The 15,106-nt window shown below is 43.1% G+C and overlaps 1 protein-coding gene across 9 annotated transcripts in view; it reads right to left on the bottom strand.

Annotated features, from left to right (window-relative positions):
* The window catches only part of TEX14 (testis expressed 14, intercellular bridge forming factor), a 93,436-nt gene that overhangs the window by 36,566 nt on the left and 41,764 nt on the right, over positions 1–15,106 (bottom strand). For all 9 annotated transcript variants that reach the window (XR_010343344.1, XM_064378409.1, XM_064378405.1 and 6 more), the window contains exons 11-16: positions 14,035–14,225; positions 13,456–13,606; positions 10,058–10,962; positions 5,233–5,335; positions 497–617; positions 158–243 (exon numbers count right to left, since the gene is read on the bottom strand). Coding sequence is in view for 8 of the 9 variants with exons in the window: in XM_064378409.1 (XP_064234479.1) it covers positions 158–243; positions 497–617; positions 5,233–5,335; positions 10,058–10,962; positions 13,456–13,606; positions 14,035–14,225 (1,557 nt within the window). In the remaining variant the exon portion in view is untranslated. The remainder of the gene's footprint in view (positions 1–157; positions 244–496; positions 618–5,232; positions 5,336–10,057; positions 10,963–13,455; positions 13,607–14,034; positions 14,226–15,106) is intronic.

Here is a 15,106-nt window from a genome sequence, read left to right on the forward strand (position 1 = left end):
TTTAAAATGAAATTATATAATAAAATAAAAAACTTCAGAAGGACATTGCTATGGTTCTAAATGTGCATCACAGGTTGTGTACTTAGAAATATCAACCACATTAGAAATATACTTTAAATTTCATTTTGACTAACAAAACCCATGACTTTATACTCACTTTTCCATTTTAAGTGTACCTCTCCATCATCTTTATTTCTGGATTCTGCATTATAGATTTCAGAAGAAACAGGTTCCATACTCATCCTGAATTGCATGGGTTTTTTGGAGGTGAGGCGAGCAGAGTGAACACAAACACATCAGTTTGCTCAAGGTCCTGACAGAACTCAAAGCCCACCAGCCCATCCAGAGGACCTGTTCCCTACACCATGAACCATTCCTAGAGTTGCACTGACCCCATTGCACCAGCAGAGGGCACAAGACTCCACCGCCCCCCACCCACATCCCCGCCCCCACCCCCCAACCCCACTGCCAGTTTCCAGCCAGCAAGGATCCTTACCTGGTAGAATCCTGGTGAGAGCCGGTGAGAAGGTCCCTGCTGGTGGCTTGACGGAGTGAAGAGTGCACTATTAAGTCGTGTGGCTTTGGCTTGGTCAGTGGACTCTCTAGGTCTTCCTTGGCTAAGAAATGAAAGGACTGAATTATAAGATCTCTAAGGGTAATTTTAGTTTCTAAATTTAGATTTCATGATCATAAAAGTGCTCTTGGGAGATTTTCAGAGGTAGAAGAAACCCACAGTTGAAGCATATTTTCACGAGACACAATCCCTGGGCTGTTGCAGAGCCCTCCCCTGCAAATGCCATAAATGACAGGTGATGGTTCAGGTGAGGGATCTGCTCTTGCCATTCCATCAGAATTCTCGGGTAACAGGCCCACCTTCATATCAATGACAGCACAATAATATTTGTAGTTGTTGAGACAGAATCTTGGTCTGTCACCCAGGCTGGAGTGTAGTGGTGTGATCTCTGTTCACTGCAACATCCACCTCCCAGGTTCAAGCAATTCTCTTGCCTCAGTCTCCCGAGTAGCTGGTATTACAGGTGGACACCACCATGCCCAGCTAATTTTTGTATTTCTAGTAAAGACGGGGTTTTGCCATGTTACTCAGGCTGGTCTCAAACTCCCGATCTCAAGTGATCCACTAACCCTGGCCTCCCAAAGTGCTAGGATTACAGGTATGAGCCACCATGCCTGGCCTAACATTTGTGAAAACAGTCTATGGCACCAGGGATCCTGAAGAACATTCAGAGACTTTCAGTCTAGTCCCACTGAATTCTAGACCCTGACCTACCATTAGGTTACTATCTGACTTTGGCAAGCATCAATCTCTCTAGGCCAAGGCTTTCTCATTTGCAACACAAGGGAGTATTTTTTTCCTTTAAATATACCATAACTAGCCAGGCATGGTGGCTCAGGTCTGTAGTCTCAGCTACTTTGGAGGCTAAGGCAGAAGGATTACTTGAGCCCAGGAAGTCAAGAACGGCTTGGGCAACATAGTGAAACACTGTCTCCAGAAAAAAAATAAATAAATAAAGTTAATAAATATCTCATGAACATATACATTTTATCATCTATTCAATTAACTATTCAAAAATGTACGACATGACCGGGCACGGTGGCTGACGCCTGTAATGCTAGCACTTTGGGAGGCTGGTGCATGCAGAGGCCAGGAGTTGAGGCCACCTGGCCAACATAGTGAAACCTCTCTACTAAAAAAAAAAAAAAAAAATTAGCTGGGCATGGTGATGCATGCCTGTAATACCAGCTACTCAAGTGGCTCAGGCATGAGAATTGCTTCAACCCGGGAGGCAGAGATTACAGTGAGCCTCTGCAGTGAGATTACAGAGATCACACCACTGCACTCCAGCCTGGGTGACAGAGAAAGACTCTTATCTCCAAAGAAAAAAAGTATGTGCTCTGTGGCACAGATATGAATTCCCTATTATCTAGAATGCCCTATTCATCAGGGGATCAGAAAGCAGAGAGACTGCTGAATCAGAGAGGGCAGATCTGATCAGTTTCCTTTTTAAAAAATAAATTTTTTTGGAGACAGAGTCTCACTCTGTCACCCAGGCTGGAGTACAGTGGCTCAATCACAGATCACTGTAGGCTCAACTTTCTGGGCTCCAGCGATCCTCCCACCTCAGCCTCCCAAGTAGCTGAGACCACAGGCACCTGCCACCACAGCCAGCTAATTTTTGTATTTTTGGTAGAGATGAAGTCACACCATGTTTGTTGCCCAGAGTGGTCTCAAACTCCCAGACTTCAAGCAACCCTCCCACCTTGGCCGCATAAAGTGAACTGAAATTGCTCAGGTGCAGTGGCTCATGCCTGTAATCCCAGCTCTTTGGGAGGCTGAGGTGGGCAAATCATGAAGTCAAGTGATCAAGACCATCCTGGCCAACATGGTGAAACGCTGTCTCTACTAAAAATACAAAAATTAGCTGGGTGTGGTGCCACGCGCCTGTAGTCCCAGCTACTCAGGATGCTGAGGCAGGAGAATTGCTTGAACCCAGGAGGCAGAGGTTGTAGTGAGCTGAGATCGCACCACTGCACTCCAGCCTGGAGACAGCGAGACTCCGTGTCAAAAAAAAGGTGAACTGAAATTGTGCCACTGCAAGGAAGCCTGAGCGTCAGAGTAAGACCCTGTCTTAAAATGGAAAAAAAAAAAAAAATCATTGAAATGTTCAAACCCTTTGACCAAGTAATTCTGCTTCTGAGAATCTATCCTGAGGAAATAACTCAAAATGCAAACAAAGCATTATTTACAAGTAACTGTGTCCCTATTCAAAATAGAATAAAAATGAAACAACCTTAAATTCAACAATAGGTGAAATCCAACAATTTTTGTTGTTGTTTGAGACACAGTCTCATTCTGTCCCCCAAGCTGGAATGTAGTGGCATAATCATGGCACTGCAGCCTTGACCTCCCTAGGCTCAGGTGATCCTCCCACCTCAGTCTCCCAAGTAGCTGGGTCTACAGGCATACACCACCATGCCTGGCTAATGTTTTGTACAGACAGGGTTTTTGCCATGTTGCCCAGGGTGGTCTCCAATTCCTGGGCTCAACTGATGTGCCTGCCTTGGCCTCCCAAAGTGCTGGGATTACAGGTGGGAGCCACCTCATCCAGCCCAACAATTTCAAAATAAGTTTACAAGGTGTTTTTTTTTTTTTTTTTTTAGTAACATAGAGTAACGCTCATCATAGAGTAATCTAAAGTGGAAAAGCAGGATATAAAATTGCCTACACATATCGTAAATGTCACTTTATTTTTTTTAAGCATACAAAAAGACTAGAGAAATAGGTAGAAAAATGTTAAACTTTTCTTTGGTCTGTTTTTTATAATTTTGAGGAAAGAGGATGACGAGCAGGGGAGGCCACAACTATGGGTTTTCTTTGTCATCTAATGGCTATGTCATCCCATCTGCTTCTATCAGTGGTGTGAGTGCCAAATGCTCTGATGCCAGCTAGGTAGTTCTTCATTATTCCCTTCATAGGAATAAAATATACTAATCTGAAATGTTTGGCCAGGCCCAGTGGCTCAAGCTTGTAATCCCAGCACTTTGGTAGGCCAAGGGGGCGGATCGCCTGAGGTCGGGAGTTTGAGACCAGCCTGACCAACATGGAGAAACCCCCTCTCTACTAAAAAATACAAAATTAGTCAGGTGTGGTGGCACATGCCTGTAATTCCAGCTACTCGGGATGCTGAGGCAGGAGAATAGCTTGAACTTGGGAGGTGGAGGTTTCAGTGAGCTGAGATCTCATCATTGCACTCCAGCATGGGGAACAAGAGTAAAACTCAGTCTTAAAAAAAAGTAATTAATTAATTAATATAATTAAATGTCTGGACAGTTTCCTTCATTCTCCCTTATGTACATATTTACCAACATGAAAGAGCAAACTTGTCATTAGTCTCAGTCACCACTAGGGGGAGGAATAAAACGTTTTTTTTTTTTTTTCCCAGGAGAACTGACTTCAAAGTTATGGATTAGTGCTACCATTTATCCACAGAAAAGAAAAACGAAAACTGATATACTAGTCTACCTTGAAAAACATTTATTGCTCCTTTAGTAAGTCCCTTACTTACAATACCTAATTAAATTTAAACCAAAAAATTTTTAAATAAATTTTTTAAAATAAAAAAAATATTACCACACACCAAATAAATTTGTTTTACTTAAGTTCTTTGTTTATGTATTATTATTTTTGAGTCAGAGTCTCGCTCTGTTGCCAAGGCTGGAGTGCAGTGGTACCATCTTGGCTCACTGCAACCTCCGCCTCCTGGGTTCAAGGGATTCTCAAGCCTCCACCTCCCAAGTAGCTGGTATTACAGGCACCCGCCACCACGTCTAGCAAATTTTCGTATTTTTTTTTTTCACACAGAAAATAATTTGGTTCCAACGCAATTTTTGTACTTTTAGTAGAGACAGTTTCACCATGTTGGCCAGGCTGTTCTTGAACTCCTGACCTCAAGTGATTCACCCACCCCGACCTCCCAAAGTGCTAGGATTACAGGCATGAGCTATCACGCTCAGCCTGTTTTACTTATTTAAAACTCAGCGTGTGTGTATGTATGAATGTATGTGTGTGTGTGTGTGTATATATATATATGCATCCATGAATAGATGTATATATACATATATGCATGAATAGATGTATATATGCATATATGTGTGGCTCAATATATGCATATATGTATGAATATATTATATATACAATATGTGTATGAATGTATATATACAAACATACACACACTCTTCTTCCAGCGATCTGTGCTAAAGACAATCGGTTTCATTCATCTGGCTGGAAATCACACACCCCAGAGTAATAGTGATGCTGTTCAACTCTCCCTCTGGAGTCAGTGACACTTTAAACAACCTTGGTTTCCAATTAGTTTGGTTTGTGGAGCACTGGTAAATGGAATACCTGGTGTTTGTTTTTGTAAGAAAAACTATCTGAGCAGTTGTGGACAGGCAAGATGCTTTGCTTCTGACAACTGATGAGTTCTGTCTGATTCACCTGCCAGCCACTTTGGCTTTGATGCTTCTTCATGTTCCCATTACACTGCTCTTCCCACTCACTCAGTGGAAGAACCTGCCAATCTGCATTGCTCTACCTCATCACTCACAATCCTTTTGTCACTAGACATATGAAGATCACTGAGCAGCCTCAGAGACACAGAGAAGTCTAAGGGCATGGTGACATTAAGAACAACAAAATGTTGATGCACCTACTGGTATTTTGGATGCTCCTTCTTTCCAAACTGTCCTTAGCTCCTTGAGTGGGCTGAAATTGTTGATCTGTGTTCTGTTTTCCAGGGTTGCAAAGAATCGGCAGCTTAAAAAGCAATAAACATGTTTCAGTTCTTTGATGAGAGAATTCCCATTCTCTTCACTCTCACACTATTTTCAAAGCCATTCTTGCTAAATGTATAGAAATAACCAGACCTACCAGGATTTCCCTTTGCATGTTTCCTATCTACTAACCCATCTCTTATCTGGAGGTGTTTACTCAGAAATGTTGGTCTCCAGGAACCTAGCCCAGACAGGGCACAAGTGGAGAATAAGCAGACAATGTAGAAATTTAAAAAGCCAAACATTGTCCTGAGCATTTTCCCCCTCCTATATTAATATGAAGCAAGCAGATCTTTGTAGCAGGACTCATGGGCCTTGGGGTCTAGTCTAAGTGTTAATCGGACTAACCTAAGAGAATCTTTTTCTTTTTTTTTGAAACAGGGCCTCATTCTGTTGCCCAGACTGGAGTGCAGTGGTGTGATCTTGGCTCACTGCAACCTCCGCCTCCCAGGCTCAAGAGATTCTCGTGCCTCAGCCTCCTGAGTAGCTGGGATTACAGGCGAGGGCCACTACCTCTCGGCTAATTTTTGTATTTCTAATAGAGATGGGTTTTCACCATGTTGGCCAGGCTGGTCACAAACTCCTGGCCTCGAACTCCTGGCCTCAAATGATCCACCCACCAGGGCCTCCCAAAGTGCTGGGATTACAGGTTGTGAGTCACTGCACCCTGCCATTAAAACAATCTTGTACTTCAGTTTCCTCATCCATAAAATAAGAACAATAATACCTACCAGTGGGGATGCTATGAAAATAAAATATAATACAATAAAGGTTACAATACTTAGGAAATAGCAGAAGTAAAACAAATGAAAGTCTATACTCTTTATTCAAGAGTCTTTTGGCTCTGCTTATCCCAATTTTAACATAATTTTAAGAAACTTAGTTAACTATATTTCCTTGCCTACAGCAAATTAAAGCAACAAATGTGGAGTTTGGAGATGGCAGCAAGATGTGTAAAAGTGAGAGGAGGCACAAAAAATTACTACATGCTCCCTGAATCTCCAGAGGCCTTTGTATGGGCAAACATGCTCCTTAGTGGAAGCTTAAGATAGCACTGTATCATGATGCTTCACCATAATAGATGTTCAGAAAAATACCATTGTCACCAAGGAAAGGTTAGAATATGTTTAGAATATAATCAAAATAGACATTTAGAATATAATGAAGTTTGTGATGTTTTCCTTCAGTATAATTAAAATTTTAAGAACTAAGAAATTAAAGAAATAAACTTGAATTGTCTGAAACATTTATTTAGATGGAGATGGCTTTTTCCCTAATGCTAGAAAAAGAGGGTGACATCTTTAAAGAAAAAATAAACACATAGTAGCATTTTTTTTTTTAAAGACGGAGTCTTGCTCCATTGCCAGGCTGGAGTGCAGTGGCACGATCTCAGCTCACTGCAACCTCTGCTTCCCAGGTTCAAGCAATTGTCCTGCCTCAGCCTCCCTAGTAGCTGGGATTACAGGTGCCCATACCACACCCGGCTAATTTTTGTATTTTTTTAGTAGAGACGGGGTTTCACCATGTTGGCCAGGATGGTCTCACTCTCCTGACCTTGTGATCTGCCCGCCTCGGCCTCCCAAAGTGCTGGGATTACAGGCGTGAGCCACTGTACCCGTCTGGTATCGTTTTATGTCCTATGTACCAGTAGACGGTTTCCAGCAGTGGCCACCATCAATTTCCTCCCCTCTGTCCACCCTGCCACACTTTCCATAAGGAGCTAGAGTCTATTTCCCCACCCATTGAATCTGGGCTGGCCTCGTGACTTTCTCTGATCAACAGAAAGCAGAGAAAGTGACACAGTCCTAGGGTCAGAACTAACTTTAAAGAAGCCTGGTAATTTTAACTTTCACTTGCAAAGTCAGCTGCTATGCTGTAGAGAAGCTTGGGTGAGACTATTTATTGAATGATGACAAGTCAGGTGCTAAGAGAGGCCACATGGAGGAGCTCAAGGTACCAGACATGTAAGTAGAACCTCCAACTGACTGCAATCAAGTGAATGATGTCAGCCAATGGCCATGTGGAACAGAAGAACCACTCAGGTGAACGCTGTCAAATTCCTGACCCACAGAATTGTGAGAAATAATAAACTATTGTTATTTTAAGCCACTAGGTTCTGGGCTTTGTTGTTGTTGTTGTTACACATCAATAGATAATGAAAACATAATATATTAAAGTTATTTCAGGCTTGGCACGATGGCTCACACCTGTAATCTCAGCACTTTGGGAAGCCGAGGCAGGCGGATCACCAGGTCAGGAGTTCGAGAACAGCCTAGCCAATATGATGAAACCCTGTCTCTACTAAAAATACAAAAATTAGCCAGGCATGGTGATGCGTGCCTGTAGTCCCAGCAACTTGGGAGGCTGTGGCAGAAGAATTGCTGGAATCTGGGAGGCAGAGGCTGCAGTGAGCCGAGATTGTGCCACTGAACTCCAGCCTCTTTGACAGAACGAGATTCTGTCTCAAAAAAAAAGTTGTTTCTAATAGTTTCTAGCAAACTCTAATTTTCTATGGAAACAGAAATATTAGGATATAAGTAAATTATTTGTGCCTTTTTTTTTTTTTTTTTTTTAGATAGGGTCTCGCTTTGTTGCCTGTGCTAGAGTGCAGTGACATGATTTCAGATCACTGCAATCTCGACTTCCCAAGCTCAGGTGATCCTCCCACCTCAGCCTCCCGAGTAGCTGGGACTACAGGCATGTGCCACCATGCCCAGCTAATTTTTATATCTTTTGTAGACACAGGGTTTCGCTATGTTGCCCAGGCTGGTCTCAAACTCCTGGGCTCAAGCAATTCACCTGTCTTGGCCTTCCAAAGTGCTGGGATTACAGGCGTGAGCCACTCCAACTGATTGTGTCTTCTCTTTATATAAAAACAAATGACAGCTGGGCATGGTGGCTCTTGCCTGTAATCTAAGCACTTTGGGAGGCCAAGGCAGGTGGATTGCTTGAGCTCAAGAGTTTGAGACCAGCCTGGGCAGAAGAGTGAAACCCCATCTCTATTCAAAAAAAAAAAAAGATAAATAAATACCGGCCAGGTATGTTGAGACTCCATCTCTACAACTCACAAAATTAGCCAGGTGTGCTGGTACAGCCGGTAGTCCCAGCTACTCAGGGGTCTGTGGTGGGAGGATTGCTTGAGTCCAGAAGATTGAGGCTGCAGTGAGCCATGATCATGCCACTTCACTCCAGCAAAAATAAATGCCAATGCTTTTCCAAACGTTCTGAGTGAGGACTGAAGCCTCACTAAGATTCAGCATTGTACAATGAAAGAACAACAGACCAGGAGTCAGGAGACCTGCTCCTAACCAACCTGGCCCTTGGTAGTAGCACAGCAAGTTGAGGATGGCAGGGAGAGCTATCTGCCCTGTATAGGCAATAAAAGGGTGCATTTGATCAGGCACAGTGGCTCACATCTGTAATCCTAGCACTTTGGGAGGCTGAGGCAAGTGGATCACCTATGGTCAGGAATTCAAGACCAGCTGGGCCAACATGGTGAAACCCTGTCTCTACTAAAAATATAAAAAATTAGCCAGGCATGGTGGCACATGCCTGTAGTCCCAGCTACTCAGGAGGCTGAGGCAGGAAAATCATTTGAACCTGGGAGGCAGAGGTTGTAGTGAGCTGTGATTGTGCCACTGTACTCCAGCCTGGGCGAAAGAGCAAGACTCTGTCTCAAAATAAATAAATTAAATAAATTAAATTAAATTAAAAATTTTAAATAGGGTACCTGTTAAGCAGAGAATTTTAAAACAGTAACAAAGCTCAGTAAAAGTTGGCCTGCTTTTTGTCGCCATGGGCTAGCAATTCTAAATATCAGTAATAACTTTCTTCCAATGGGGCAGACCTCTCCTACCCCATCTGCATCTTGACATCACTGGGCTTGAGCTTCACACTCTGTAAAATGACAGAGCTAATCCATGTCTAAGAGATCTTCTGACTCTAATATTCTATAATTCAAGAGACAGCCAGCTTTCTGTGAACTTGTTCAAATTCATTCATTCATTCATTCATTCCCTCATTCCTTCACTGACCATTTATCAAGTTCCTTCTATGTACTGGGCACCATGCTAGATTCTGGGACACAGGAGTCAGAGGTCAACCCTGTCCTAAGGAAGCTCACAGAGGAATCCCTCTGCAAGCTACACCTCCCAGCCAGCTCCCATGGTGTCTGCTCACCTCTTCTGAGGTGTTTTCTTTGATCCACCAGGTCCCCCAGTCCCCAGTTGATATTTGAGCTACTTATGGGTAGAGTTTGTGGCTTACTCATCTTCAGAACCCAGAGTTCTAGATAGTCTCTGGCTCTACAGACGTTTGCTGAATGAGTGAGTGAGTGACTGAATGAATGAATGAATGCATGAATAAGCGACTTAGAATGGAGATTAATACCTGTCCAAGAAACTTTATTCAGTAAGTTGAGCCATGCAAAATTGCCAATACTTGATCATTTTGATTAATAAAATAGCAATTGCATATGGTTCAATTTGATACATATGAATTTACAGAGGACATGGGCTTTGTGTTGGGTCTGGACTGGGAGGCAGAGTATCTACCTTGATCCTGGAGGACTGATTTCCCAAAGCCAAGAGTACCTTGCTATGAGCCACTTGCATATATATGTCAGTCCCTGCACATAGTTTAGGGGCAACATTGAACCCAGCTCTGGGGTCCTGCTTAGGTTACCCCTTCCTCCCACTTAGGTTACCTGATGGCTCATCTCTGACTGATCTCCAGTGATTACTTCAGAGACTTGGGTGAAATGTTTCCAGCCACAACCACTTCTTTTCCTGGATCTTTTGCCAAGATGTCCCCCTTGAAAGTCTCTTGGAAACCTTGCTAGAGTTGGGCAGTTGCCACTAGCGTCCGGCTGCTGACCCCCTGAAAGCTGCAGCACAGGAGGAATATAGTTTAAAGATGGAGGACCCACAGCCGGAGGTAAGTTGTAGACATTTGCAAATTTTCTTGAAGCGGTCCACAAAGACATGTGCTCTTCCTGCTCCTTCTGTTTCATCTCAACTTCATCTAATATCTGCTCGATATTCCTCAGCCTAACATCATTCTCTTGCATTACTGTCTGCATAATCTTTAGATCCAGCACAGACTTACTGAGGTAATACTCCTCAGTCCTGAACCTGTTGTTCAAATTGCTCATGGCTTCTCTGACTGGCTCAGGAAGGCTGAGTGAACTGAGTGAACCATTTTGCCAGTCCCATTCCTCAAAAGAGTGTTCTGTGCCAGCTTCTGAAGAGCTCTTATCCTCACTCCAAAAACAACATGCCTCTCTCTCCATCTTATCCAGTAATTCTTCCATGGATTTTAGTTCATCTACCCGGTTAGATCTGTCTGCCTCAAAAGGTGAAGCAGCTCCTGGAGGCTCTTCTATATCATCTTCCAAAGTCAAGCAGCCTGAGAAGATCTTGTTGATTTCGAAACTGCAGAGGCTTGCCTGACCTGTGCTGGGGCTGCTGGCTTCTTCTGCCATAAATGGAGCAGGGCAAGGAGCATCTTGATTCTGAGTCTCCCTAGCCATCAGATATGCATCTGGGGTCTGGGGATCTAGTGTCCCCTCAGTGAATAAAGAGTGAACTCTTGGTGAATGAGGTTGACTGCCTATTGAAAAGAGCAGCAAAATGCAATTGATTAAAATGAACATATTTGGCAGCTAAGCAGCCTTGGCCTGTTCAAGAGGCAAAGACTGTAAAAAAATTTTTTTTAAAAGCTTTTTATTTTCCCAACCCCTTCCCAGTTGTGGAAGACTACTGGATACACTCACAAAGGGTGAGGGAGTATTTGTCACCTAGATGAAAGCTCCCATTTTAACATGGAATGAGGCAGAAATTGTTGGGGCAGGGGTCTAGCCATGGAGGAAATATGTTACGCTTAATTTATTGTGTGTCCAAAACACGTATAACGGTCAAGACATGCAAATTATTGGCCCCTGAATCTTGTTTTGTTTTGTAGAGACAGGCCCTCGCTATGTTGCCCAGGTTGCTCTCAAATCCCTGACTTTAAGTGATCCTCCTGTCTCACCCTCCCAAAGTATTAGGATTATAGGTGTGAGCCACTGTGCCCGGCTCCCCTGAATCTTAAGGACCACAATCATAGCCTTCTTTTCATACAAAAGAATTTGACTATTTCTCAGTTAAAGTTATGCTCTTGGTGAGCATCTGATAAAATAGCCTAGAGACCACCCAATGAGCATTACATTATGGGAGTAATAAAAACCTCAAAAAATAATGCCAGGACTGACCACTCACCACCCCTGGTTTACAGGCATACACCTTGCAGAGAATGGGATGAAGGAGCCAAAGTAATGAGAGGTTATGGGGAAACTCTGGAAGCACTGCTGAAGGAGAGTCAGAGTGAACGGTCATTTGGCTGGAATTGGAAAGCCTGGGTTCCAGTTCTGTAACAAGTTCTCTGTGATCCTGAGCAGGTTACAACCTCTCTGAACCTTGGTTTTCTCATCTGTAATATGAAGGCATTAAGCCTGATGACTGCAAGGTCCTTTCCAGCTCTAAATTCTAAGGTTTTCAAATGTACTAAAATGTAGTAAAACTGGTTGGACAAAGTGACTCACACCTGTAATCCCAGTGATTTGGGAGGCTGATGTAGGAGGACTGCTTGAGGCCAGGAGTTCAAGACCAACCTGGGCAATATAATGAGACCTCATTTCTACAAAAAAAACAAAACAAAACACTTTTTTTTAGGCCAGGTGTGGTGGCTCATGCCTGTAATCCCAGCACTTTGAGAGGCCCAGGTGGGAGGACTGCTTTGTGTTCAGGAGTTCAAGAGCAGCCTAGGCAACATAGGGAGACCTCGTCTCTACTAAAAATTTTTTAAATTAGCTAGGTGGGGCCGGGCACGGTGGCTCACACCTGTAATCCCAGCACTTTGGGAGGCCAAGGTGGGTGGATCACGAGGTCAAGAGATTGAGACCATCCTGTCAACATGGTGAAACCCCGTCTCTACTAAAAATACAAAAAATTAGCTGGGCATGGTGGCGCGTGCCCGTAATCCCAGCTACTCAGGAGGCTGAGGCAGAAGAATTGCCTGAACCCAGGAGGCAGAGGTTGCGGTGAGCCAAGATCACGCCATTGCACTCCAGCCTGGGTAACAAGAGTGAAACTGTCTCAAAAAAAAAATAAAATATAATTAGCTAGGTGTAGTAGTACACACCTGTAGTCCCAGCTACTTGGGAGGCCAAGGCAGGAGGATTACTTGAGCCTGGGAAATTGAGGTTGCAGTGAGCTATGATTGCACCACTGCACTCCAGCCTGAGAAACAGAGTAAGACCATGTCTCAAAAAAAAAAAAAAACATAAAAAAAAATTAGCAGAACATACTGGCATGTACCTGTAGTCCTGGCTACTCGAGAGGCTTAAGCCCAGGAATTGGAGGCTGCAGTAAGCTATAATTGTGCCTCATACTCCAGTCTAGGCTACAGAGTAAGATCCTGTCTCTTTAAAAAAAAAAAAAAAAGGTAATTTTCTTCTTTAAACTATTCCAGATTTTCTATAATGAGTATTTTTTATTTGTGAAGCAATTAAACAAATTCTTAAGAGTAATCATGCTCAAAATAAACTCAATTATTATGACTTAGTTCTAGATCTATGCTAAACCCAAAAAGTTTACCTTAATAATTTAAGGATCTTGATTTTTTTCCTGAGGTATCCATCTTTTCCCAGTGTGAGTTACATCTACAGTGGCCAGGCATGGTGGCTCATGCTTGTAATTCTAGCATTTTGGGAGGTCAAGATAAGCAGATCACTTGAGGCCAGGAGTTCAAGACCAGTCTGGCCAACATGGTAAAACCCTGTCCCTACTGAAAACACAAAAATTAGCCAGGTATGGTGGCACATGCCTTTAATCTCAGCTACTCAAAGGCTGAGGCATGAGAATCACTTGAACCTAGGAGGCAGAGGTTGCAGTGAGCCGAGATCGTACCACTGCACTACAGTCTGGGCAACAGAGCAAGACTTTGTCTCACAAAACAAACAAACAAGTCATATCTACAGTTTAGAGGAGTCAATTAGTTGCAGCTCATGTGACTCTCAGAATACATTTGCGTCAAAGTAACACAACCTGTGAATTAAGGGCATACCCATTTCTTTTAGCTCTTTGATTTCCATGTCAGGGGTCTCTTTGGGGTGTTCTGAAGTCAGTCCTAGATAGACATTGACATCAGGATGGAGTCCGTATCTCTGCACTCTGGGGCTCTCGGTTGGTTGAGTTCTCTGGGCTCCAGTAAAATCCTGTAACACAGGAAATATTGTCAAGGACATAGTCTCAGTCATCCTGAATGTGACTGGAGCTTTAGAAACCATCTAAGTATCTGATAGACTCCCTCTTATTCCTGTTGGGTAGACTGACTAGTTTATTGTTATTGCCAATACCTTAAAAGCAATAATAATAGCTATCATATACTAAATCTCCACTAAGTATCTTCAGTGTGCCCCTACTATGAATATGTATTGAGCCTCCTTGGCTCCCCTCCTCAATTCCATGCTGCTCTCACAAAGTTAAGCAGTTAGGCTTTTCTCGAGAACACAGAAAGGGTGTAATAAAATGAGGATTTCCAAAATTTCTTACAACTTGGTCTCTAGCTTTGTCTTGGTCTCTAACTCTCTACTCTCCTGAGATAGGTAAGCAGACATAAACTCCCAAAAACTTCAAGTCTTACCTTCAAGTCATTCTTCAGAATATACCGGATATCATGAAGGTTCATAGTTCGGTCTTTCTGCTTGATGTGGATGCCTGACTTTACAATATCATAGTAAGGTTTTGGAAGCCTGACATCAGCTTCTAAATAATGCCCCAAGACTATGGCTTCTTTAATAACTGAGCCATCTAAGCCACTCCAGGGTATGTCATCTGTAAGGAAAAAGTCACAGAAAGGAGTAACATTAGGTAACCATGGAATGGAGTGGGGGGAAAAGAAATCAGATGAAGCTGGGTATCCTTAGGCAAAACACTTAACTCCTTTACTTTTTCTTCTAACCCACTGTACCTTAGAAACAATTAACTCCTTTATATATTAATTTCTCTCTGTAGAAAAACTACCTGGAAGGCCAAAAAATACCAGTGATAAGTGAGAAGCCACTTTACCCATTTACCAGGGAAATCCCTGCCACAGAGATAGGAAACAGTAGTGTCAGCAACATGTACACATGGGCTCCCCGCTGGCAGGGGAGCCCAATATACACCTTATGTATGCCGCTGTTTTGCCTCTGGGACCATAAATACCATGAAAAAGCAGCCCTTGGCCAAGCATGGTGGCTCACATCTGTAATCCTAGCACTTTGGGAGGCCGAGGCAGGTGAATCACTTGAGGTCAGGAGTTCGAGACCAGCTTGGCGAACATGGTGAAATCCCATCTCTACTAAAAATACAAAAATTAGCCCATTGTGGTGGTGGGCGCCTGTAATCTCAGCTACTCGGGAGGCTGAGGCAGGAGAACTGCCTGAACCCAGGAGGCAGAGGTTGCAGTGAACCAAGATTGGACCACCACTCTCCAGGCTGGGCAAAAGAGTGAGACTCCATCTCAAAAAAAAAAAAAGAAAAAAAGTCCTTAATGAATGTGAATTTACTGTGTGTGTGTGTGTGTGTGTGTGTGTGTGTCTTTTTCTTGAAGGATTCTTTCCATCTTCAGATGTGACTACTTTCTTCACATCAGAGCTGTGGGTTTGGAAGTACATCCATTTCTTTCAAGTGACACTGTTTATACATCTACTGGATCCTGGGTGTGTTTAATT

The sequence above is a fragment of the Aotus nancymaae genome, unplaced genomic scaffold (assembly GCF_030222135.1).
Source record: "Aotus nancymaae isolate 86718 unplaced genomic scaffold, 86718_ANA_hifiasm-v0.15.2.pri h1tg000018l, whole genome shotgun sequence".
NCBI lineage: Eukaryota > Metazoa > Chordata > Mammalia > Primates > Aotidae > Aotus > Aotus nancymaae.